The 24288-nt window shown below is 38.1% G+C and overlaps 1 protein-coding gene across 1 annotated transcript; it reads left to right on the forward strand.

Annotated features, from left to right (window-relative positions):
- The first annotated feature begins 19 nt into the window (after window positions 1-19).
- On the forward strand, window positions 20-23958 carry LOC106507859 (olfactory receptor 1J4-like). Its single transcript, XM_021082224.1, has 3 exons — window positions 20-195; window positions 23015-23103; window positions 23363-23958. Exons 1-3 carry the CDS (start codon window positions 20-22, stop codon window positions 23956-23958), a joined length of 861 nt encoding a protein of 286 aa, XP_020937883.1.
- Window positions 23959-24288: the final 330 nt, after the last annotated feature.

The following is a 24288-nucleotide window of genomic DNA, read 5'->3' on the forward strand; positions in this document are numbered from 1 at the left end:
GTCTCTATTCTATGGGACAATGATGGCTGTGTACATTTCCTCCTCATCAGACCAGTCCCATGACAAAGACATCATTGCTTCCATGATGCACACAGTGGTCACCCCCATGCTGGACCCTTTCATCTACAGCCTGAGTAACAGAGACATGACATTGGTTCTGTGGATTCTTTTCATAAACAATAACCTTTTTGGCAGGTGAGAATCACCTAAGCATATTCTTATTTAATTCACTGCCCTTATTAGAAAAGCCATAAAAATTTTATGTTCAGCACCCATATCTCTAGAACTTTTCTAATTGTCTTTTAAATGGTCATTGTTATTGAAGCAATCTCTTTCACTTTAATCATGTTGAGGACTTGCATAGGGAAAGGGGGTAAACCAAGATTTTTTCACTAGCAATCAGTGTTTATTCACTTTGGCACTGGCTCAGTTCATTCCTATCCAAAGGCTGAGCCTGAAATGCAGTGGTGTGCTGTCTTATGTACCCTCCATTATTTTTTTCTTTTATACTTTGGTCCCTCTGTCCCCCTTATAATGTAAATACGTTCTGTAAATTCTGGTCAGATGGTCTATGCTACAAAGTTGCACGTGGATACAGATGATGTTACACTGCCACAAAGTTGCACATGTGTGCACATATGCTGATTGTGCACATTGCCATCCCTTTGGTCTGGGAGGGCCCCTTCCACATTCATATCTCTTGTCCATTTATATTTCCATAACCCTAAATATGACATTACCCACAGCACACATTCAACATGTGGTTTTCAATGCACCAAACTTCTTTGTGTATATGTGTAATTATGTTTAAACTTTTTTCAATATATTGTATTATTACTACATTTTGTTTTTTACAGCTTTTTGAAGTATATGTACATTTTAAGTTTTTATGGTTATCTCTTCCTGGGCATTGGTTTTTAAATTGCATAGTTGAATAATTACATAATTAATTTGAAGGATAGTTGACTTACAATATTGTGTTAGTTTCAAGTGTAGTGCGAAGTGATTAGATATTTCATATATTATGTAGTATATATGTATATTTTCAGGTTGTTTTCCCTTATATGTTATAACAAAGTATTGAGTACAGTTCCATGTGCTATACAGTTGGTCTTTGTTAGCTATCTGTTTTATATACAGCAATATGTATATATTAATCTCAAACAAATAATTTGTCCTTCTACCCTTAACCCTATGGTAACCATAAATTTGTTTTGTATGTCTGGGTGTCTATTCTGTTTTGTGTATAAGTTAATTTGCATAATTGTTTTTGCATTTTTATGTTCATATAGCAGCATATGGAAATTCCCAGGCAAAGGGTCAAAGTGGAACTATAGCTGCCAGCCTATACCACAGCCACAACAATGTAGAATCTAGGCAGTGCCTGTGACCTATACCATAGCCCAGGCAGTGCTGGATCAACAACTCACTGAGCAAGGCTAGGGATTGAACGTGCATCCTCATGGTTACTATCCAGATTCATTTCCCTTGAGCCACAACAGAAAGTCCCTGTATAATTTTTTTCAGATAACGTATATAAGCTATATCATATGACATATGTTTGACTTTGTCTGGTTTACTTCATTCAGTATGATAGTCTCTACCTCCATCAAATTGCTACAAATTGCGTTATTTCATTGTTTTTATGGCTGAGCAATATTCTATTATATAGTCGTATCACATCTACATTATCATTCATCTGTTGATGGCCATTTGGGTTGCTTCCTAGTCTTGACTTCTCACTTTCCAACTAAAACCATTCAGTTAAGTTTCTAATGTTTCATTTTAGTGAAGCCCACAATGCTTACATTGTCAATGTAGTATCAAGTTTATATAGTACTTTTGATGGTTGTTTAAGCTAAAAAAATTTAACTCGATTGTGCTACTGACAGTAGGGGAGCACTGAGTAGTCAATACAATTACCAAATTTTCCCATTCCAGGAAAACTAAATTTTCCCCCTCAATTGGATGTTTGTGTTGAGAACAGTCCACAGCTATTAGATTAACTTTAGCCTTAGAAATGAATGTTGTCTTTTCCCCAGAGAGCTCACATCTAATATGAAAAAGTGCTAAAACCCTGAATTTAAAGTATTTGCACCCAAAAAATATCTCCTGCATGACTAGAATATGCCAGGCAATGTTCTATATTTTGAGTATACAAGTTAAAAAAAAAATTTCCCCTTGTGGAGTTTACCTTCCAGATCTCTTGATCCAGCTCATCATGTTCCTTTATTTCCATAGCAAGATTTAACCCTCTAACCCACCATAAACTTATTTTTAAAATTGTCATCATTTATTTGCTGGGATGAAAGTTCTACAGTATATGGGTTTCTATGTATGAAATAAATAATTTCTAAGTTTTTGGTAGGTAAAAACATCTGTTAATAAAAGAGGAATAAAAGGGAGAGCAAGGCTTTCCTGTCACAGCTCAGTGGTAGCAAACCTAATATCAAAAAGGGCACAGGTTTGATCCCTGAATTTGATTAGTAGTTTAAGGATCCAGTGTTGCCATGAGCTGTGGTGTAGGTCTCAGTTGGGGCTTGGTTTCAGCGTGTATGCTGGAAGCTACAGCTCTGAATCCACCTGTAGCCCAGGAATTTCCATATGCCCGATGTATAGCCCTAAAAACCATAAAGGGGGGAGTGCTGGTGTGTGGTCCATAATTTCACACCATGTGGCCTAGGTAGAGCTCAGTGGGAAGGGAACATCCAAGACACTAGTAAGGACAGGGAAGTGAGCCATTGGGCTGCCTGGGCAAAAGCATGGAGATCAGCACCTAGAAATACTCTGAGGGAAGATGGTACCTGGCCTATCACAGGGATATTAATGGAGCCTCTGTTCCTGGACAGGATTAAGTCAGGAGGGATGGTTGGTGATTAGTTCAGAGATATCAGAGGACCAGATTGTTAGGGCAATTAATGTCATGGTACATTTATTCGTCAAGATTCTGCAGAGAAGTAGAATCAATAGTGTGTGTGTGTGTGTGTGTGTGTGTGTGTAAGAGAAAGAGATTGCATGAATTCCTGTTGTGGTGTTATGGGATTGGTGGTGTCTCTGCAGTGGGTTAAAATATCCCATTGGTGCAGCTGTAGCATAGGAGGCTACTGTGGTTCTGATATGATTTCTGGCCTAGGAACTTCCATATGCTACAGGGTGTCCAAAAGATTTATTTTAAAGAATTTGCTAACATAATAGTGGAAGCTAGCAAGGGTAAAGTCTGCAGGGTAGGTTGGCAGGCTGGAAACCCAGGGAAAGTTGCAGTTTGAGTCTGAAGGCGGGCTGCTAAGTGCCTCTTCTTTGTGGGAAGTCGTTCTTTTTCTTAAGGTCCTAAACTGATTGGATAATGAGCACCCTCATTATGGAGGACAGTCTGTTTTATTCATATTCTGCAGATTGAAATATTAATCTCATCCATAAAGAAACTGGCATGGAAATATTTTGATGTGTTTGAGCAAATATCTGGGTACTGTATCCAGCCAAGTTGACATATGAAATTAAGCATCGTAGTCAAGTTTTTGGTTCTCAGTCTGATTTGGGAACCTGCTGGAAGGGATTCCATAGAGGAATAACATGACCATACTTGATTTTGTTACTGTTTCTTTAAAACACCCAGAGTGTTGGAGGTATAAGTGACATACAATAAACTTCATATACCAAAAGTATATCATTTGACTCAAAAAACTGAATATAGAACTACCATATGATCCAGACATCCCACTTCAGGGCATATATCCAGATAAAACTACAATTCAAAAAGATACATGCACCCCTATGCTCTTAGAAGCACTGTTCACAATAGCCAAGATGTGGAAATAACCTAGATTTCCATCAAGAGATGAATGGATACAGAAGATGTGGTACATATGGAGAATGGAATACTACTCAGCCATGTAAAAGAATGCAGTAATGACATTTGCAGCAACATGATGCAACTAGGTAGTCTCATACGAAGTGAAGTAAGTCAGAATGACAAACATCATAAGATATCATTTATATGTGGAATCTAAAACATGGAAGAAATGAACCTATCTACGCAACAGAAACTGACTCATAGAAGAGACTTGTGATTGCCAAGGGGGGGGGGAGAGTGCATGGATGGGGAGTTTTGGGTTAGTAGATACAAACTATTGAATTTAGAATGGATAAGCAATGAGGTCCTACTGTGTATCACAGTGAACTGTATCCAGTTTCTTGGGATAGACCATGATGGAAGATAATATAAGAAAGTTTATTACACACACACACACACAAACAAACCACCCAAACACTCTGTCACTTTGGTATACTGCAGAAATTGATGCAACATTTAAATCAAGTATACTTTAATTTTAAGAAAAAAGGTCAAAAATTTAATGATACATTTGACCAGTTTTGACATATATACACACCCATGAAATTATCACCACAGTCATCAAGATCAGGAATTTCCCTGATGTCTGCCCTCCTGCCCTCTCTTTGCACCTCCCATCTGTCTTCAGGGTAACTACTTTCCCTTTTCCATCACATGGATTTGTTTGCATTTCCTAGAAGCTTATTTCAATGGAATCAGGCAGAGTGTATTATTTTCTCGCTGTCTTCTTTTGCTGAGTGTAACATAATGAGATGTATTCATGTTCTGCTGTGTACCAGTAGTTCATTCTCTTCATTGCTGAGTAGTATTCCATTGTATGGATATACTAGGGCTGTTGTTTCCATGTATATTTAAAATATTTTTAAAATTATCCTATTATTTAAGTTATAAAATTATTTTTTTGTTTCAGTTTATTTTTTTAAAACTTTCATTAGACACTATTTTATTTATTTATATTTTTTCACACTGTACAGCATGGGGATTAAGTTATTCTTACATGTATACATTTTTTCCCCACCCCTTGTTTTGTTGCACTATGAGTATCTAGACATAGTTCTCAATGCTACTCAGCAGGATCTCCTTGTAAATCTATTCTAAGTTGTGTCTGATAAGCCCAAGCTCCAAATACTTCCCAACCCTTCCCTCTCCACCCAGGCAGCCACAATTCTATTTTCCAAGTCCATGATTTTCTTTTCTGTGGAAAGTTTCATTTGTGCTGTATATTAGATTTCAGATATAGGTGATATCATATGGTATTTGTCTTTGTCTTTCTGGCTCATTTCACTCAGTAAGAGTCTCTAGTTCCACCCATGTTGCTGCAAATGGCATTATGTCATTCTCTTTATGGCTGAGTAGTATTCCATTGTGTATATATTCCACATCTTCTGAATCCGATCATCTGTCGATGGACATTTGGGTTTTTTCCATGTCCTAGCTGCTATGAATAGTGCTGCAATGAACATGCAGGTGCATGTGTCTCTTTTAAGTAGAGTTTTGTCTGGATATATGCCCAAGAGTGGGATTGCGGGGTCATATGGAAGTTCTATGTATAGATTTCCAAGGTACCTCCATACTGTTCTCCATAGTGGCTGTACCAGTTTACATTACCACCAGCAGTGCAGGAGGGTTCCCTTTCTCCACAGCCCCTCCAGCACTTGTTATTTGAGGACTTATTAATGATGGCCATTCTGACAGGTGTGAGGTCGTATCTCATGGGAGTTTTGATTTGTATAGCTCTTATAATCAGTGATGTTGAGCATGATTTCATGTGTTTTCTGGCCACCTGTATATCTCCCTTGTAGAACAGTCTATTCAGGACTTTTGCTCATTTTCCCATTGATTGATTGGCTTTTTTTGCTGTTGGCTTGTATAAGTTTCTTATATATTCTAGAGATTAAGCCCTTTCTGTTGCATCATATGAAACTATTTTCTCCCATTCTGTAAATTGTCTTTTTGTTTTCTTTTTGGTTTCCTTTGCTGTGCAAAAGCTTTTCAGTTGATGAGGTCCCATGGTTTATTTTTGCTCTAATTTCTATTGCTTTGGGAGACTGACCTGAGAAAATATTCATGATGTTGATGTCAGCGAGTTTTTTGGCTATGTTCTCTTCTAGGAGTTTGATGGTGTCCCGTCTTATATTTAGGTCTCTTAACCATTTGGAGTTTATTTTTGTGCATGGTGTGAGGGTGTGTTCTAATTTCATTACTTGCATGCAGCTGTCCAGGTATCCCTGCAATGCTTGCTGAATAGACTTTCTTTTCCCCTTTTATGTTCTTGCCTCCTTTGTCAAAGATTAATTGACCATAGGTGTCAGGGTTTATTTTTGGGTTCTCTATTCTATTGCACTGTCGGTCTGTCTGATTCCATACCAATACCACACCGTTTTGATGACTCTGCTTTGTAATATTTCTTGAAGTTTGGGAGAGTTATGCCTACTGCATGGTTATTTTTCTCAGGATTGCTTTGGTGACTCTTGGTCTTTGTTGTTGTTCCATGTAAATGTTTGGATTGTTTGTTCTAGTTATGTGAAAAATGTCGTGGGTAGTTTGATAGGGATTGCATTTCTTTGGGTAGTATGGCCATTGTTACAATATTGATTTTTCCAATCCAGGAACATGGACTATCTTTCCATTTGTTTACATCTTCTTTAATTTCTTTGATTTATGTTTTATAGTTGTCAGCATATAAGTCCTTTATCTCCTTTGTCTGGTGTATTCCGAGGTATTTGATATTGTGAGGTGCAATTTTAAAAGGTATTGTATTTTTGTATTCCTTTTCTAATGTTTCATTGCTTGTATACAGAAATGCGACTGAATTCTGAATGTTAATCTATCCTGCTAATTTGCTGAATTTATTAATCAGTTCAAGTAGTTTTTGGGTTGAGTCCTTAGGGTTTTCTATGTATAGTATCATGTCGTCTGCATACAGTGACAGTTTTATTTCTTCTCTTCCAATTTGAATGCTTTTTATTTATTTGGTGTTATTGCTGTGGCTAGGATTGCCAAAACTATGTTGAATAGCATTGTTGAGGGTGGACATCCCTGTCTTGTGCCAGATTTGAGTGAGAAGGCTTTCAGTTTTTCCCCATTTAGGATTATATTTGCTGTGGCTTTGTCACAAATGGCTTTGATTATGTTCAGGAACGTTCCCTCTATACCCACGTTGGTGAGGGTCTTGATCATGAATGGATGTTGGACTTTGTCAAATGCTTTTTATGCATCTATTGAGATGATCATATGATTTTGACTTTTCTTTTGTTAATGTGGTGTATGACGTTGATTGATTTGCGTATGTTGAACCATCCTTGTGAACCTGGGATGAACCCTACCTGGTCATGGTGTATGATCTTTTTGATATGTTGTTGGATTCAGTTGGCTAAGATTTTGTTGAGAATTTTTGCATCTATGTTCATCAATGATATTGGGCGATAGTTTTCTTTTTTGGTGGTATCTCTGTCTGGTTTTGGAATGAGGGTGATGGTGGCCTCATAGACTGTCTTTGGGAGTATTCCTTCTTCTTCAACCTTTTGAAAAGTTTAAGGAGGATGGGCACCAATTCCTCTTTATATGTTTGATAGAATTCACCTGTGAAGCCATCTGGTCCTGGCTTTTATTTGTAGGGAGTGTTTTTATGACTTCTTCAATTTCATTTCTAATTATCGGTCTGTTCAGTTGGTCTGTTTCTTCTTGATTCAGTTTTGGAAGGCTATGAGCTTCTAGAAACTTGTTCATTTCTTCCAGATTGTGAAATTTGTTGGCATATAGTTGTTTATAGTACTCTCGTATGTTTTTTTGTATTTCTGCTGTATCTGTTTTGATTTCTCATTTTTCATTTATCGTTTTTTCATTTGGGTTCTTTCTCTCCTCTTTTTAGTGAGTCTGGCCAGGGGTTTGTCCATTTGTTTACCTTTTCAAAGAACCAGCTCTTAGTTTTATTAATTTTCTCTATTGTTTTTTGAATCTCTATTTTATTTTATTGATTTCTTCTTTGATCTTTATAATTTCCTTCCTTCTGCTGACTTTCAGTCTTTTTTATTCTTCTTTTCTAATTCGTTTAGGTAGAGGGTTAAGTTGTCAATTTGGGATCTTCCTTCTTTTTTGGGAAAGGGTGTATTGCTATAAATTTCCCTCTGAGCACTGCTTTCACAGCCTCCCATAGATTTTCAGAGGTTGTGTCTTCATTATCATTTGTTTCAAGGTAGTTTTTAATTTCCTTCTTGATTTCCTCATTGACCCATTGGTTTTTTAGTAGCATGTTGTTTAGTCTTCGTGTAGCAGGTTTTTTCTCATTTCTTTTCCCGTGGTTGTTTTCTAATTTCATGGCATTGTGGTCAGAGAAGATACTTGAGATAATTTCTATGCTCCTAAATTTATTGAGGTTAGCTTTGCGTTCCTATATGTGGTCAATTCTTGAGAATGTTCCATGTGCACTTGAGAAGAGTGTGTATTCTGATTTTTTTGGATGTAGTGTCCTGAAGATATCAATGAAGTCTAACTTTTCTATTGTTTCCTTTAGGATCTCTGTTGTTTTATTGGTTTTCTGTCTAGAGGATCTATCTATTGGTGTCAGTGGGGTATTAAAATCTCCTATTCTGATTGTATTCCCCTCGATTTCTCCTTTTGTCTGTTAATATTTGTTGTATGTATCTGGGTGCTCCGTATTTGGGGCATACATGTTGATGATAGTAACATACTCTCCATGGATGGATCCCTTAAGCATTAAGTAGTGGCCTTCTTTGTCTTTCTTTATGTCTTTTGTTTTAAAGTCTATTTTGTCTGCTATGAGAGTTACAACTCCTGCTTTTCTCTCATTCAATCTATATGTATCCTTTGTCCTAAGGTGAGTTTCTCGTAGGCAGCATATTGAAGGTTTTTGCCTTTTTATCCACTCAGCCACTCTGTGTCTTTTGATCAGAGCTTTCAGTCCATTTACATTTAAGGTGATCATTGATGGATGACTATTTATTGCTATTTTGAACCTCGTGTTCCAGTTGATTCTACAGTTCTCCATTCTTCCTTGAAGTTTTTTTTGTTTGTTTGTTTGTTTTTTTGTATGGTCTCTGGTTATTATCTGCTTGAGTGTTTTTTGTTTTTTTTTCTTTTTTGCGAATGAAATATTTGGTTTTGTCTTGTGATTGCCTGTATTTGAAGTACGATAACCCTTCTATAATTGTGTGCTTTAGCCTGATGGTCCTGTAGGTTCAAACACTTCATTACTATATTATAATTAAGAAGAGAAACATACAAACAAACAAACAAAAATGTTATTTATTTCCTAACATCCCTTGCCTACATTTTATGTTTTGAAGACTCTTTTTTTTATTTTTAATTTTATTTTGTTCATGATTAAATCTGTATGCTGGCTTATTTGAGTGACTGCTTTCTGATTGCGGTTTCCTCAGTCCTAGTTCTTCCTCTTCTTCTTTTTTTTTTTTTTCTTCCCCTTCCTTCCTTTCTTTTTGGTTTAGAGAAACCCTTTCAGTATTTCTTTTAGCCTGGGTTTTGTGTTGCTGTATTCTTTCAGTTTTGGTTTGTTGGAAGAAAAATTTATTTCCCCTTCTATTTAAATGATATTCTTGCTGGATAGAGTATTCTAGGTTGCATATTTTTTCCTTTTAGCACTTTAAATACCTCTTGCCATTCTCTCCTGGCCTGTAGTGTTTCTGTAGGAAAATCAGCTGATAATCTTATGGAGGTTCCCTTGTAGGTAACATTCTGTTTTTCTCTTGCTTCCTTTAGGATCCTCTCTTTATCACTAACTTTTGCTATTTTTATTCTGATGTGTCTTGGTGTGGGTCTACTTGGGTTCAATTTGTTTGGGGCCCTCTGTCTTCTTGTATCTTGAACCAGTATCCTTTAGATTTGGGAAGTTTCCAGCGATAATTTCTTCAAATATATTTTCCATTCCCTTATCGTTTTCTACTCCTTCTGGAATTCCTATTATGTGTAGATTGGCCCACTATATATTATCCCATAGGTCTCTTATATTGCTTTCCTGTTTTTTGATTTGGTTTTCTGTCTGCTGACCTGATTGGGTAATTTCCATTATTCTATCTTCCATATCACTGATTCGTTCTTCTGCATTATTCATTCTGGATTTTACTGCCCTTAGTTCAGTTTGTATCTCTGCCAATGAATGTTCTAGTTTTTCTTGGCTCCTCCTTATATTTTCTAGTTATTTTCTGAGGGTGTCTGCATTACTGTTCATATCTTCTCTTAATTCCTTCAGTATTTTTACTATTTCTCTTTTGAACTCCAGGTCCATCAGACTGCAGAGATGTGTTTCATTGTTGACTGTTTTAGGTGAGTTCTCCTGTTGGTTTGACTGGGGGTGGTTTCTCAGCTTCTTCATCTTGCTTGTAGTTTTCTTTTTCCTGGGGAAGGTTTACTCTCTGTGGCTGGGCAATGTTTGCCTTGTCACTGCCGTGGTATGTTTCCTGAGGGCTGGCATTTTTGGTCAGTCTTTTTTGAGGCAGTGTGTCTTTTCTAGAGGGTTGATGGGGCTAACAGGGTCTCTTTGATGCAAAGGACTTCCTGAGAGCAGACAGGACTGGGAGGTCCACACCATGATGGCAGCAGATTTCACTCGGTCAGGCAGAGCTTGCTCTGGTGTTTTTAGGCTGTGGGGTTCTTGCAGGGGTTGGAAGTGTTGGATAGCTCTTCCTCAGGAGTGCATCACCCCCTTGGGGCTGGATCAGCTATCTGGGGCACTGAGAACTTAAGAGGCTCTTCCCTAGGGCAGCCCAACTCAGAAGGACTGTCTGAGAATGCAGGCAGATTTTTCACAGTCTGGCCAAGCTTATTCTAGCTTTTCTGGGATTCAGGGAGTCCTGCGGAGAGCTGGCAGTCCTTTGCAGCTGTTCTGCAAGAGTGTGCCCCCCCCCGGAGGGCTGGAGCAGCTAGCTGGGCCAGTGAAAACCCAAAAGGCTCTTCCCCAGTGCAGCCCAACTTGGAAATTCTGTCCAAGAATTAGGCAGATCTTTTCACAGCCTGGCCAGGCTTGTTGTAACTTTTCTGGGCTGCAGGGGTCCTGCCCAGAGATGGCAGTCCTATGCAGCTGTTCTACAAGAGTTTGGTTCCCCCTGAGGGCTTTGGAAGCTAGCTGGGCCACTGAGAACCCAGCAGCATCCTCCCCAGGGCAGGCCAACTCGGAAAGACTTCAGAGAAGTAGGCAGATCTTTTCACCGCCTGGCCAGGCTTACTGTAGATTTTCTGGGGTGTGGAGTGTCCTGCTGGGAGCTGGCAGTCCTGTGCCATTGTTCTGTGGAATTGTGGCTCCTCCTGAGAGCTGGAGAAGCTAGCTGTGCCATTTTGAACCCAAGAGGCTCTTCTCCAGGGCAGGCCAACTAGGAAAGACTGTTGGAGAAATAGGCAGATCTTTTCACAGCCTGGCCAGGCTTGTTCTAGCTTTTCTGGGCTCCAGGCCTTTTCTTGGGGGCTAGTGGTGTTTGGTGCTTCTCCGTGGGGGTGTAGCCCTTCCAAAGGGCGAGCAGACCTGTGCAGGGACAGCCCCTGTGGTGGTAGGCTTCAGGCAATAGTTTAGGCCAGCCCTCCAATGAGTGCATAGGGGGTGGTGGGGGTGGGGGAGGGGATGCACTGGGCAGCATAGCTTTCTGATAGCTAGTGGCCGGTAAACTTGCTGTGGTGTGGGGAATATTCTATGGGGACCCACCCCTTCTTCCTCCCCTCCCCAACATGGCGCAGACCAGGCTCTTCTCCCAGGTTCCCTCTGATGTGCTTTCCACTTCCTCGCCCCTAGAGTATTACTCCCTTCCCCTGTGACAGCTTTGCTTTCTAGTCTCCCAGGCAGTCTCTGCCCCTCAAACTTGACAGACCATTTCTAGACCTCCCAAGCACTCCCCGCTCCACCCCGCCCCCCCAAGGACTAACCTCTGGAGCTGAGGTCTCAGAGCCCAGCCCCCACTCAGGCATCTCAATTTTTGGTGACTGTGCCTGTAGTTCAGTGGTCCATTCAGTTCTCGATCTGCTTTTCAGAACTCCAACTTACTGCTACACTCTTCTCTGCATCTGGAGATTCCTCCGGTCTGTTTGATCTTTCCATTGAGTAGGTGACTTTCCAGGGTGCAGGATCACTTTCTCCTCCACAGTTGCCTTTCGGAGCGCCTGTCCAGCTTGGATTCACCTTCTCCACTCTCCTCTTTTCTCTTGTTTTTCCTAGTAATGTCACCAACTTCTTGCCATTATTGGAGTATAGGTCTTCTGTCAGTGATTGGTTGCTGTTCTTTGGGACTCATTTATCCTTTAGATGTGTTTTTTTGTGTGTGTGTTTATGGGAAAGGGCGAGCGTGTCCCCCTACTCTTCCACCAGTTTGTCCCCTCACAACTGATTAATGTTCTTGACTACAACACTGAGAAATTATATGCCTGATAGTACTTAATGTCTCTCTTTTTATTTCCTGGGAATTTATTAGCTGTTTATAAAACATCTTTATTGAGGTAAAATTTTTCTATGAATGCAGTATACATTTAAAGTGTCCAGATTCATATTCTGATATACCATTCCTTGCGAAATAACCTCCACAATCTTTAATTAATATATTCATCACTTTCACTTAGTTACCATTTTAAATTATTTGTGTGTGGTCTGAGAGAACTAAAGATCCACTGTACTAGGGGATTAAATTTCAAGTGTACAATACAATCTGGTTCACCATAGTGATTGTGCTGTACATGTGACCTCAGGAGAACTTATTCCTCTTAAATAACTGGATCTTTGTCCATTATGCTAGTGAAATAAGTCCAACTCAAAACAAGACAAATACTGCATGGTACCACTTTTATATAGAAATTAAAACAGCCAAATTCATAGAGCAGGGGATAGGATGGTCATTGCTAGAAACTTGGGAGAGGACACGAGTATCATTATGAATTTGTGGAAGCTCCAGGCTTAGCAGGCTCCCATGGCATAGAAAAGTGCCAGAGCTAGGACTTGGTAAAGTATGTCCTTTCTTTTCCTCACTTCCCTTTCAGCATTCTTTTCATGTTTTGGGATGTTGGTGGTGATTTTGGTGGGTGAGGAGAAGAAACTGTAGAGCAGCCTTTCTTGATCCAGGAAACAGTCCACAGCTATGAGTTCAGCTCCTCAGGGCTTATTATGGATTTTTGAAACACTGATCACTCTAAGACACTGCTCTTGCCATCACTCAGCACTTCAATCCCAGACTAGTTGTCTCTAGAGTGTTCTGACTGTATGTGTGAGTTGCAGAAAATGCCAGTCCATCCAGACTGGGGATAAGCAAGCCAAAGAAAGTACCCATGGTCTGGAGTCTTCTGTTGCCCCCGGTGAATTTTGTGTCTGTCTCTTTCAAAGTCTTCATTACGAATCTCTGTGAAAACCATTTCTACTCAGTTTCATGATACCAGTTTTATGTTAGGAGCCTAAGTAATAATCTCCTCTACATTCAGTGAGGGAACACATAGTTCTCTTTCTTCAGCCTGTACATAGTAAAAGATGAATGTGATCAAAACTGCTTCTGAGGCTCAGCACCACATAGCTGTAAGAGAAGAATATTTGGGAAAACAGATGTTAGTGGCAGGCTGTACCTGCCAGAGTGTGTGGCCTGGGGCAATTGCCTTCCCTCCTCTGAATATCCCTTTCTTCTTCTGTGGAAATCAAAAACATTACAAAACATCTAAAATATGTTTGATTTAAAACAAATGATACCTAATTTGGCTTAACATGATCCCTGACCAAGAATAATGAATAATAGCTTTCCCTTCTTGTGTATCAGTATCACCTTCATCCCATATATATGTTCATGTTTATAGCTCTGTATCCAAATATTTATGGCAATAGGGTATTATTTCTTTTGCAGAAATTCCTAGGAATGGAATTGTTGGGTCAGTAATATATTTAACATTAGGAGAAACTCACTAACAATTTCTCACCAAGGCTCTATGTTGTGCATTACTGCCGACCATGTGTGAGAGTTCCAATTTCTACTAACATCCTCACTGCCTCTGGTATTGTCAGTCATCTGATATCAGCCATTCTAGTGGGTTTGCTGTGGTATCTCGCTGTGGTTTTCATTTCCTTTTATCTCATGACAAATGATGTGTGTCTTTTTACAGAGCGATCTCCTATATGTCTTCTCTGGTGAAATATCTTTTCAAATCTAATACACATAGTTTTAAAAATAATTGTGTTGCTTGTCTTTTGTATATGTTCTTGATTCAGGTCTTTCTTGGAAATACATTTTACAAATATTTTAAACTAGTCTGAAGCTAATCTTTCCATTAAAAGTTTCTTTTCAAGGGTGGATACTTTTAATTTTTATGAAGTCTAAATCATATTTTTTTCTTTTCTTGTTCATTTTTTTTTGTCCTATTAAGTAGATGTTGCTGCCCTATATTTTTCAAGACTATGTCCAATGTTCTCTTCAATATAGTTTTAGAGTTACAGTTTGACACATTTGACCCTTTTCTAGTTATGTTTTGCTTGTGGTCCAGCATAAGAATATGTCCATTTAAGACATATTGATTTTGATTTATGCTCAGAAAATTTATTGAATCAGAATCGTCCACATTCAGTTGCCTTACTGCATTTTTAAAATCTTAGCAGAACTTATAAATACTGATCTATTTCAAAATATTCATTCTATTAAACTTATTCATTGATCTATATTCTTATCCTCAAACAATTACTGTTCCTTTAGTTGCTATGGTTTTATAAACAATTTTAAAATTAGGTAAATTTAATCCAGCAGTTTTTTCTCTCTCTCCCTTTTTATTTCTTTTTTTGGCCACAGTCATGGTATATGGAAGTTCCCAGGTTAGGGGTCAAATAGGAGCTGCATCAGCAGGCCGGACCACACCAACAGCAATGTGGGATCCAAGATTCAGCTTTGGCCTACACAGAAGTTCATGGCAATGCTGGATCCTTACTGGCATTAAGAAGCCTAAGGATAAAACCCACATCCTCATGGATAATATTTGGTTCTTAACCTGCTGAGCTACAGTGCAAACTGCTTTTTTTAAAAAGTGTTTTGTCTATTTTCTTTCCCTTTCCCTTGAAATAAATTTAAGAATTAACTTTTAATAGTAGGCTGCTTTATCTTCATGGTCATGTGTATTCCAAGTTATTTGATTTTTTGGGGTGCAATTTTAAAAGGTATTGTATGTTTGTATTCCTTTTCTAATATTTCATTGTTAGTATACAGAATTGTGACTGATTTCTGAATGTGAATCATATACCCTGCTACTTTGTTGAATTTGTTGATCAGTTCAGGTAGTGTTTGGGTTGAGTCCTTAGGGTTTTCTATATATAGTTACATGTCATCTGCGTACAGTGACAATTTTACCTCTTCTCTTCCTATTTGGATGCCTTTTATTTCTCTGGTTTGTCTGATGGCTGTGGCTAGGACTTCCAGTACTATGTTGAATGACAGTGGTGAGAGTCTTGTTCCAGATTTTAGTGGGAAGGCTTTCAGCTTTTCTCTATTGAGGATTATATTTGCTGTGGATTTGTCATAAATGGCTTTGATTATGTATGTATGTTCCCTCTATACCCAGTTTGGTAAGAGTTTTTATCATGAATGGATGTTGAACTTGGTCAAATGCTTTCTCTACATCTATTGAGATGATCATGTGGTTTTTGACTTTTATTTTGTTAATGTGGTGTATGATGTTGATTGATTTGCGTATGTTGAACCATCCTTGTGAAGCTGGGATGAATCCTATCTGGTCATGTTACATGATCGTTTTTATGTGTTTTTGGACTTGGATGGCTAAAATTTTGTTGAGAATTTTTCATCTATATTCATCAAATATATTGACCAATAGTTTTCCTTTTTGATGGTATCTTTGGTTTTAGAATTAAGGTGATGATGGCATCATAGAATGTCTTTGGGAGTGTTCCTTCTTCAACCTATTGAAAAAGTTTAAGGAGGATGGGTATAAGTTCCTCTTTGTATGTTTGGTAGAAGTTGTCTGTGAAGCCAATTGTCCTGAACTTTTATTAGTAGGGAGTGTTTTTATTACTTCTTCAATTTAATTTCTAGTGATCTCTTCAGTTAGTTGGTCTATTTCTTCTTGATTCGGTTTTGGCGGCTGTAAGTCAGTAGAAAGCTGTCCATTTCTTCTAGGTATTCAAATTTGTTGGCATATAGTTGTTCATAGTATTCTCTTATGTTTTTTTTTTTTTATTTCTGCAGCATCCATTGTGACTTCTCCTTTCTCATTTCTCATATTGTTTATTTGGGTTTTTTTCTCTCCTCTTCTTGGTGAGTCTAACCAGAGGTTTGTCAATTTTGTTTACCTTTTCAAAGAACCAGCTCTTTGTTTGATTGATTTTGTCTGTTGTTTTTTGGATATCTATTTTATTGATTTCCTCTTTTATTTTTATGATTTCCTTCCTTATGCTGATGTCAGGTTTTATTTGTTCTTCTTTTTCTAATTCATTTAGGTGGTCGCTTAAGTTGTTGACTTGAGATTTTTCTTCTTTTTTGAGGAAGGCCTGTATTGCTATAAATTTCCCTCTGAGCATTACTTTTGTGGCATCCTATAGATTTTGAAGGGCTGTTTCTTCATTATCATTTGTCTTGAGGTATTTTTTAATTTCCTTCTTGATTTCCTCATTGACACATTGGTTTTTTAGCAGCATGTTTTTTAGTCTCCATGTTATAAGTTTTTTCTCTTGTCTTTTCCTGTGGTTGATTTATAGTTTCATACCATTGTGGTCAGAGAATATACTTGAAATAATTTCTATACTCTTAATTTGTTGAGGTTTGCCTTGAGCTCCAGGATGTGATCAGTTCTTGAGAATGCTCAATGTGCACTTGAGAAGAATGTATATTCTTATTTTTTTGAATGTAATGTCCTGAAAATGTCAATTAAGTCTGATTTTTCTATCGTGTCCTTTAGGATCTCTTTGCCTTATTGATGTTCTGTCTAGAGGATTTGTCCATTGTAATGAGTGGGGTGTTAAAATCTCCTAATATGATTGTATTCCCATCGATTTCTCCTATCATCTTTGACAAAGGAGGCAAGAATATATAATGAGAAAAAGACAGTCTTTTTAGGAAGTATTGCTGGGAAACCTGGACAGATGCATGCAAATAAACACCCTCACACCATGCACACAAATAAACTCAAAGTCACTGAAAGATTTAAATATAATATAAGACACCATCAAACTCCTAGAAGAAAACATAGGCAAAACATTCTGTGACATCAACCTTATGAATATTTTCTCAGGTCAGTCTCCCAAAGCAACAGAAATAAAAGCAAAAATAAACCAATGGGACCTCATCCAACTGAAAGCTTTTGCACAGCAAAGGAAACCAAAAAGAAAACAAAAAGACAACTTACAGAATGGGAAAAAAAGTAGTTTCAAATTATGCAAGTGACAAGGGCTTCATCTCTGGATATACAAGCCAAAGGAAAAATGGGAAAAAGATCTGAATAGACTCTTTTCCAAGGAAGATGTGCAGATGGCCAACAAGCACATGAAACAATGCTCAATATCCCTGATTATTTGAGAAATACAAATCAAAGATAATATGAGATACCACCTCACACCAGACAGAATGGCCATGATTAATATATCTACAAATAACAAATGCTGGAATGTATGTAGAGAAAAGGGAACCTTCTGCACTGTTGGTAGGAATGTAAGCTGATACCATCACTATGGAGATCAGTCTGGAGGTACCTTAGAAATCTATACATCAATCCACCATATGACCCAGCAATCCCACTCTCGGGCATATATCCAGACAAAACATTTTAAAAAACACATGCACCCACATGTTCATTGCAGCACTGTTCACAACAGCCAAGTAATGGAAGCAACCCAAATGTCCATTGGCAGATGATTTGATTACGAAGATGTGGTACATATACAAAATGGAAATCTACTCAGCCATAAAAAAGAACGACATAATGCCTTTTGAGGCAACATGGATGGAACTAGAGTCTCTTATACTGAGTGAAGTAAATCAGAAAGTGAGACATATACCATCTGATATCACACATCTGGAATCTAAGGCATGAATGAATGTCTCCACAGAAAAAGAAATCATGGACTAGCAGTATAGACTCCTTGTTTCCAAGGGGGAGGGGGATGGAGTGGGGTGCTTGGGGAGCTTGGGAGTTAATAGATACAAACTATTGCCTTTGGAATGTATTAGCAATGAGATACTGCTTTGTAGCACTGGCAGCTATGTATAGTCACTTATGAGGGAGTATGATAATCTGCAATAATCAAATGTGTACATGTATGTGTAACTGGGTTACCATACTGTACAGTAGAAAAAAAGCATTAGGGAAATAACTATTATTATTAATAATAATAATATAATAATAATATAAAATAAAAATATAAAAGTAAGCTGCTGAGATTTTGACTTTGATTGAATTGACCCCGTAGATCAATTGAGGGGAAAGCCTGCTCCATGATTATATTCAGTTATCCAATTTATATACAAGGTATATCTCTATTTATATCTTCTTCAATTTTACCTGGGAAGGTTTTGTGCATTTTAACATAGTTTTATTGCAAATAAATTCATCCATATGTATTTTTTAGCTGTATACTGAAAATAGTATGCAGAAATGTTAAATTCTCAATGCTCTCTGCTAGGTTATAGTTGTGCCATTTTTGCATTTTTTTATTGTTTGTTTGCTCATACCCTGTTAAAACTTCCTTAATTCAAAGAGATTTGGGGGGAGATTTTTTCATTTTTTGGTTTCTCTCCCCCCTTTTGTCCTTATTTAGATTAATTTGGTTTGTATTATTCATTTATCTCTCTTATTGTGTTCTTGGGTCTGTGTCTTTTTTGAGCCTCAAGTGTTTACCTCAGCTTTTCCAGCTTTTCATCTTGTCTGTTTGTGTAGGTTATCCATCCCATGCAAAGTGCAGTATGTTTACAAAATTTATACATAAATATAAGACTACAAATAGTATGTAGATAGGATTTGGAGTGATATTTAAGGCTGTGGTAATGTCCTAACTCTAATTTGTTTGGGGTGTGAAAAAGAAAAAAAAGTATTTGGAAGGAATTTGCTATCTGACACATAGGAAGAATAGCACAATAGTTACTTTGTTTATTATGCAGTTATATAATTCCATAAGCTCTGACTTAGGTTGTCCCATAGTTGAAGGAAGGCAATCTGCCTTTGTTGCCTTTCTTTTTTTTAATTTATTTTTTCCCACTGTATAGCAAGGGGATCAAGTTATCCTTACATGTATACATTTTTCCCCACCCTTTGTTCTGTTGCAATATGAGTATCTAGACATAGTTCTCAATGCTACTCAGCAGGATCTCCTTGTAAATCTATCCTAAATTGTGTCTGATAACCCCAAGTTGCCTTTCTTTACATGGCATTCAACCTGGATTTCCATTCTTCATGTATTTTTTCTGGACCTTTTCAATGGTAGGGTTTCATTCATGTACTACATCCTCTCTATTATTCAGCAAGAAAAAAGCATGAGATAATGCCATTTACAGTAGCATAGATGGACTTGGAGATTAGCACACTGAGTGAAGTTAAGTCAGACAAAGACAAGTATATTGTGGTACCATTACAAATGGAATATAATAAAAAATGAAACAAAAGCACTTATTTCTAAAACACACAGATTTCAAAAACCAAAATTCAGTTTACCACAGGTGAAACCATTGTGGGGAGGGAAGAAATGGGCAGTGGGAATAACATATACACTCTAGTTTATAAAATATATAATTGACTAGAACCTACTGTATAGCACAGGAAAATCTCCTCAATAGTTGGTAATAAACTCTATGAGAAAAAAGAATGGATATATGCATCTGTATGGCAGATTCACTTCGCCGTACACCTGAAACTAACACAATGCTGTAAGTCAACTCCACTCCAAGAACATTAGATAAAAAGAAACATCACTGATTATGAGAGAAATGCAAATAAAAACTACCATGAGATAACACCTCACACCAGTCAGAATGGCCATCATTAATAAGGCCACAAATAACAAGTGTTGGAGGGGGTGTGGAGAAAAGGGAACCCTCCTGCACTGCTGGTGGGAATGTAAACTGGCATAGCCACTATGGAGAACAGTTGGAGGTACCTTGGAAATCTATACATAGAACTTCCATATGACCCCTCAATCCCACTCTTGGGCATATATCTGGACAAAACTCTCCTTAAAAGAGACACATGCACCCACATGTTCATTGCAGCACTATTCACAATAGCCAGGACATGGAAACAACCCAAATGTCCATCAACAGATGATTGGATTCGGAAGAAGTGTTGTATATATATATACAATGGAATACTATTCAGCCATAAAAAAGAATGACATAATGCCATTTGCAGCAACATGGATGGAACTAGAGAATCTCATACTGAGTGAAATGAGCCAGGAAACAAAGACAAATACCATATGATATCACTTATAACTGGAACTAATATCCAGCACAAATGAACATCTCCTCAGAAAAGAAAATCATGGACTTGGAAAATAAACTTGTGGCTGCCTGATGGGAGGGGGAGGGAGTGGGAGGGATCGGGAGCTTGGGCTTATCAGACACAACTTAGTATAGATTTACAAGGAGGTCCTGCTGAGTATCATTGAGAACTACGTCTAGACATAATATTACAACAGAACAAGGGTGGGGAAAAATGTATACATGTAAGGATAACTTGATCCCCTTGCTATACAGTGGGAAAAATAAATTTAAGAAAAGGAAACAAAGGAGCAAGCCACAGGCAGTCAGTCACTAAAACAATGGAGACCATAGAGTGGATACTTTGGAGTGAGTCAATTAACTTTCATCAGATAACTATCAAAAGAGATTTCCAGGCATAGTATAATCTTTAGTAAAGTTTCACCATGAATGTTTGTTTTACTTCAACCAATGATCAGCTAAAAATTAAAAATTTTAAGTAGACTGAGGTACTGATATGCATTAATGTAGAAATGCAAATACTATTATAATAAATTATCATAGAAAACAGGAATAAAATACCATATCAGATAAATTACATTTATGAAAACATAAAATTAATAAAAAGCCATTGTAGGAAGGTAAAAAATGAACAATGGAAAGGTGAAGTACATTGATTTTATCCTTTGTTTTCATGTCTGTTTTACTTGGATTTCCATCAGGACGCAGAATTGATTTTAAAAGCAGCACATCAAATAGGAATGTCCCCTGGAGAGAAAAATCCCTCTTCACATCCCAGGCTATGACCTGTCAGGGGAAACATGCATCTGGTAGGAAGGACAGGAAGGAGGTTCCTCACATCTCCTTCTTGGCTCCACACACAGGGCATCTCCCTGATATTATTCCTAAGGACAGTATTACCTCACAGTCTGCCCTGAGAACCATCTGCCTGAGAATCACCTGGCACCAGTTCTCATGAATGAGCCTCAGTGGATGTGGAGCTGGGATCTGCATGTTTAACAAGCTCCCCAGGCGATTCTACAGAACATCCCAGTTTAGGGACCAGTTCCCTAGGGTATCTGTCCTGCAGGCAGGAGGAGAAAAACTGAGCAATTAACACAGGTTTAATGCATATCTTGAACCAAGATCTTGGTGCCCTGTCCTTTTGGTCCTCTCCCTTGTGGGTAGAGCATAGTCCTTACATCTCCATTTCTGAATGGTGATTAACTGAAGAGTAAACTCCAGGCACATGGCTTTTCTCTCTGATGCTATTGAGAGTTTCAGGACCACAGAAGTTGTAACTAGATCTAGTCTAAGTGTGTCCTACAGAGAATTTGAGAAGCCAGTCCACAGTCCTGGCAGCTAGATCACTTGAGTATAAAGTTTAGAGCAGAGCATATTTTTCATCAGAATCAGGTGTGTGTGTGTGTGTTTCTCTGTACACAGGTGCCCAATACTTCTCCTGCTCTTGCTTAAGCAAATTTTTATTTCTAGTTCCTAAATCTGGGGGAGGAGACATAGCGTGATTCTCCCTTAGGTCTTTCTTGACAACTCTTTTTTTAGAGATTGTAGATTTTCACAGGCTCATGAGAGATTGTTGAAACCAGAGGAGATTGGAAAATGATAAATATGAATAGTAGTACAATATGTAGCTGCCAGTAAAATCTTTAGCTTTTAAGAAGTGACACTGCAAGACTGAGCTATTGGTTAAATCAACAGATGTTTCTTTTTTCTTCAAGTTTTATACATAATGGACATTTTGAATATTTTTGATCCATTTTTTTGAGTATATGTTGTTTAGTCCTCCTCCATATGCTACTGATTAAGTGGTTTCAGATTTAAAAGTTCAATATTTTACAGAATGAAGTTCAGCTCTTAGGATTGCTTACTTAAATTTTTATTTATTTGTATTTTTTCATTTACAATGATTTTTATTTCTTCTGTTATAACTTGTTTACAGTATTCTGTCAAACTTTTAAAAAAATTTATGTATTTATTATGTATTTCTGTATAGCTGGGATCTCTGTCTAGTCACTTATGATGGAACATTTAATGTGAGCAAAAAGAAAGCATACATGTAGGTGAAACTGGGTCACCATGGTATACACTAGAAAAAAAATAAAAGGTTAAAAAATGTACTTTTATTTTATTTTCATTTCTTTGGTCTTTCAGAGGCCACACCTATGGTGTATGGAAGTTACCAGGCTAAGAGTCAATGCAGAGCTGTAGCTTCCAAACTACACAACAGCCACAGCAATGGTGGATCTGAGCGGCATCTGCAAGCTATGCCACAGCTCATGGCAATGCCAGATCTTTAACCAATTGGATGAGGCCAGGGATCGAACCTGCATCCTCATGGATACTCGTCGATTTTGGTACCACTGAGCCACAACAGGAACTCCTTATGATTGCTTTTAAATGTATAGAAACAGCATAGAAATTAAGGACATTTTAATCTACTATCCCTCTGATAAGACAGTGTGACACTTTATCTTCACTGACTAGACACAGCTACAAATGACTTAGAAGCTACCTCTCCCCTAGATGATGGAAAAATGTCACTGAGCTGTTTCTCTTCTGCATCAAACTTTCTTCTCTGTTTGTAAATTTGCTCATTTAACATGATCATATAATCCATTTTAAAGACATTTGCAGGGACAGGGGAATGCACTCAAACCTTGGCATATTCACCAGCAGAAAAGCCTCCTTTTTGATCTGGCTGCTATAAATCAAAATCTGTTGGTTTCTGCTTCTCTCAATCTCTGTCATTCCCCAGCAGACAGGAGAGGAGTATGAGGAGGGAGAACCAGAGCATCATGCCTGGGTTCATCCTCCTGAGGCTCCTCATCCAGCCAGAGCAGCAGGGTGTGTTCTTTGCCCTGTTACTGGGCATGTACCTGACCACAGTCCTGGGGAACCTGCTCATAATACTGCTCATCAGCCTGGACTCTTGCCCCCACACCCCCATGTACTTCTTCCTCAGCCACCTGGCCCTCATAGACATCTCCTTTTCCTCTGTCACTTTCCCTAAGATGCTGACAAACATACAGACTCAGGATCAATTCATTCCCTATGCAGAAAGTGTAACACAGATATATTTTTTTCCTATTTTTTACTGATCTAGACAATTTCCTTCTCACCTCCATGGCATATGACAGGTATGTGGCAATTTTTCACCCTCTCCACTATGCCACCATCATGAGAGAGGGAATGTGTACCTTGCTAATACCTGTGTATTGGATTTTCTCCTGTGGAAATGCCCTGTGTCACATCCTACTCATACTAAGCTGTCCTTTTGTGCTGAAAATACCATCACCCAATTCTTCTGTGACTCAATATCCTCCTCAAGCTCTCCTGCTCAGACACCTCCCTCCTGTTTATAGCAGGAGTGGTCATCATTATCCTCCCACTAATATGCATCTTGGTTTCTTATGCGGCATTGGCACCACAATCTTCAAGGTTCAATCCACCAGGGGCATCTGCAAAGCCTTGTCCATGTGTGGCTCACACATCTCTGTAGTTTCTCTGTATTATGGAACAATTATTGGGCTATATTTTGTCCCCTCATCCAACACCTCCAGTGACAAGGACATAGTTGCCTCTGTGATGTACACAGTGGTCACCCCATTGCTGAACCCCTTTATTTACAGCCTAAGGAACAGGGACATGAAGGGGGCCATGGAGGAATTCTTCCACAAGGCAGCAGTCTTGTCTCAATGATGTTTGCTCATCTTTATAACAGACACAAGTAGTCACATAACCCCAGATCCTATACCCCTTCTCTTGAGCCCAAGTTGGTATAAATGCTCACTAAATTTTTGATAACTTGAAATTCATTCTATTCTAGTTATTTTTATCTCCTAGAAATTACTTTTTATAAATTGATAATTCTCCATTGGTATTTTTGTTTATTTCTCTTGTGTGTTAGATTGAGCAATAACATCACTTATGGACTGACGTGCCCTTCTCTCAGTGGTTCACTCTCAGCAGAGTTGTCCATGGAATTTTCTGCCTGCAGGTGTGTCCAGACATAGAATGTGAAAAACAAAA

The sequence above is a fragment of the Sus scrofa genome, unplaced genomic scaffold, assembly GCF_000003025.6.
Source record: "Sus scrofa isolate TJ Tabasco breed Duroc unplaced genomic scaffold, Sscrofa11.1 Contig59, whole genome shotgun sequence".
In the NCBI taxonomy this organism is placed as follows: Eukaryota; Metazoa; Chordata; class Mammalia; order Artiodactyla; family Suidae; genus Sus; species Sus scrofa.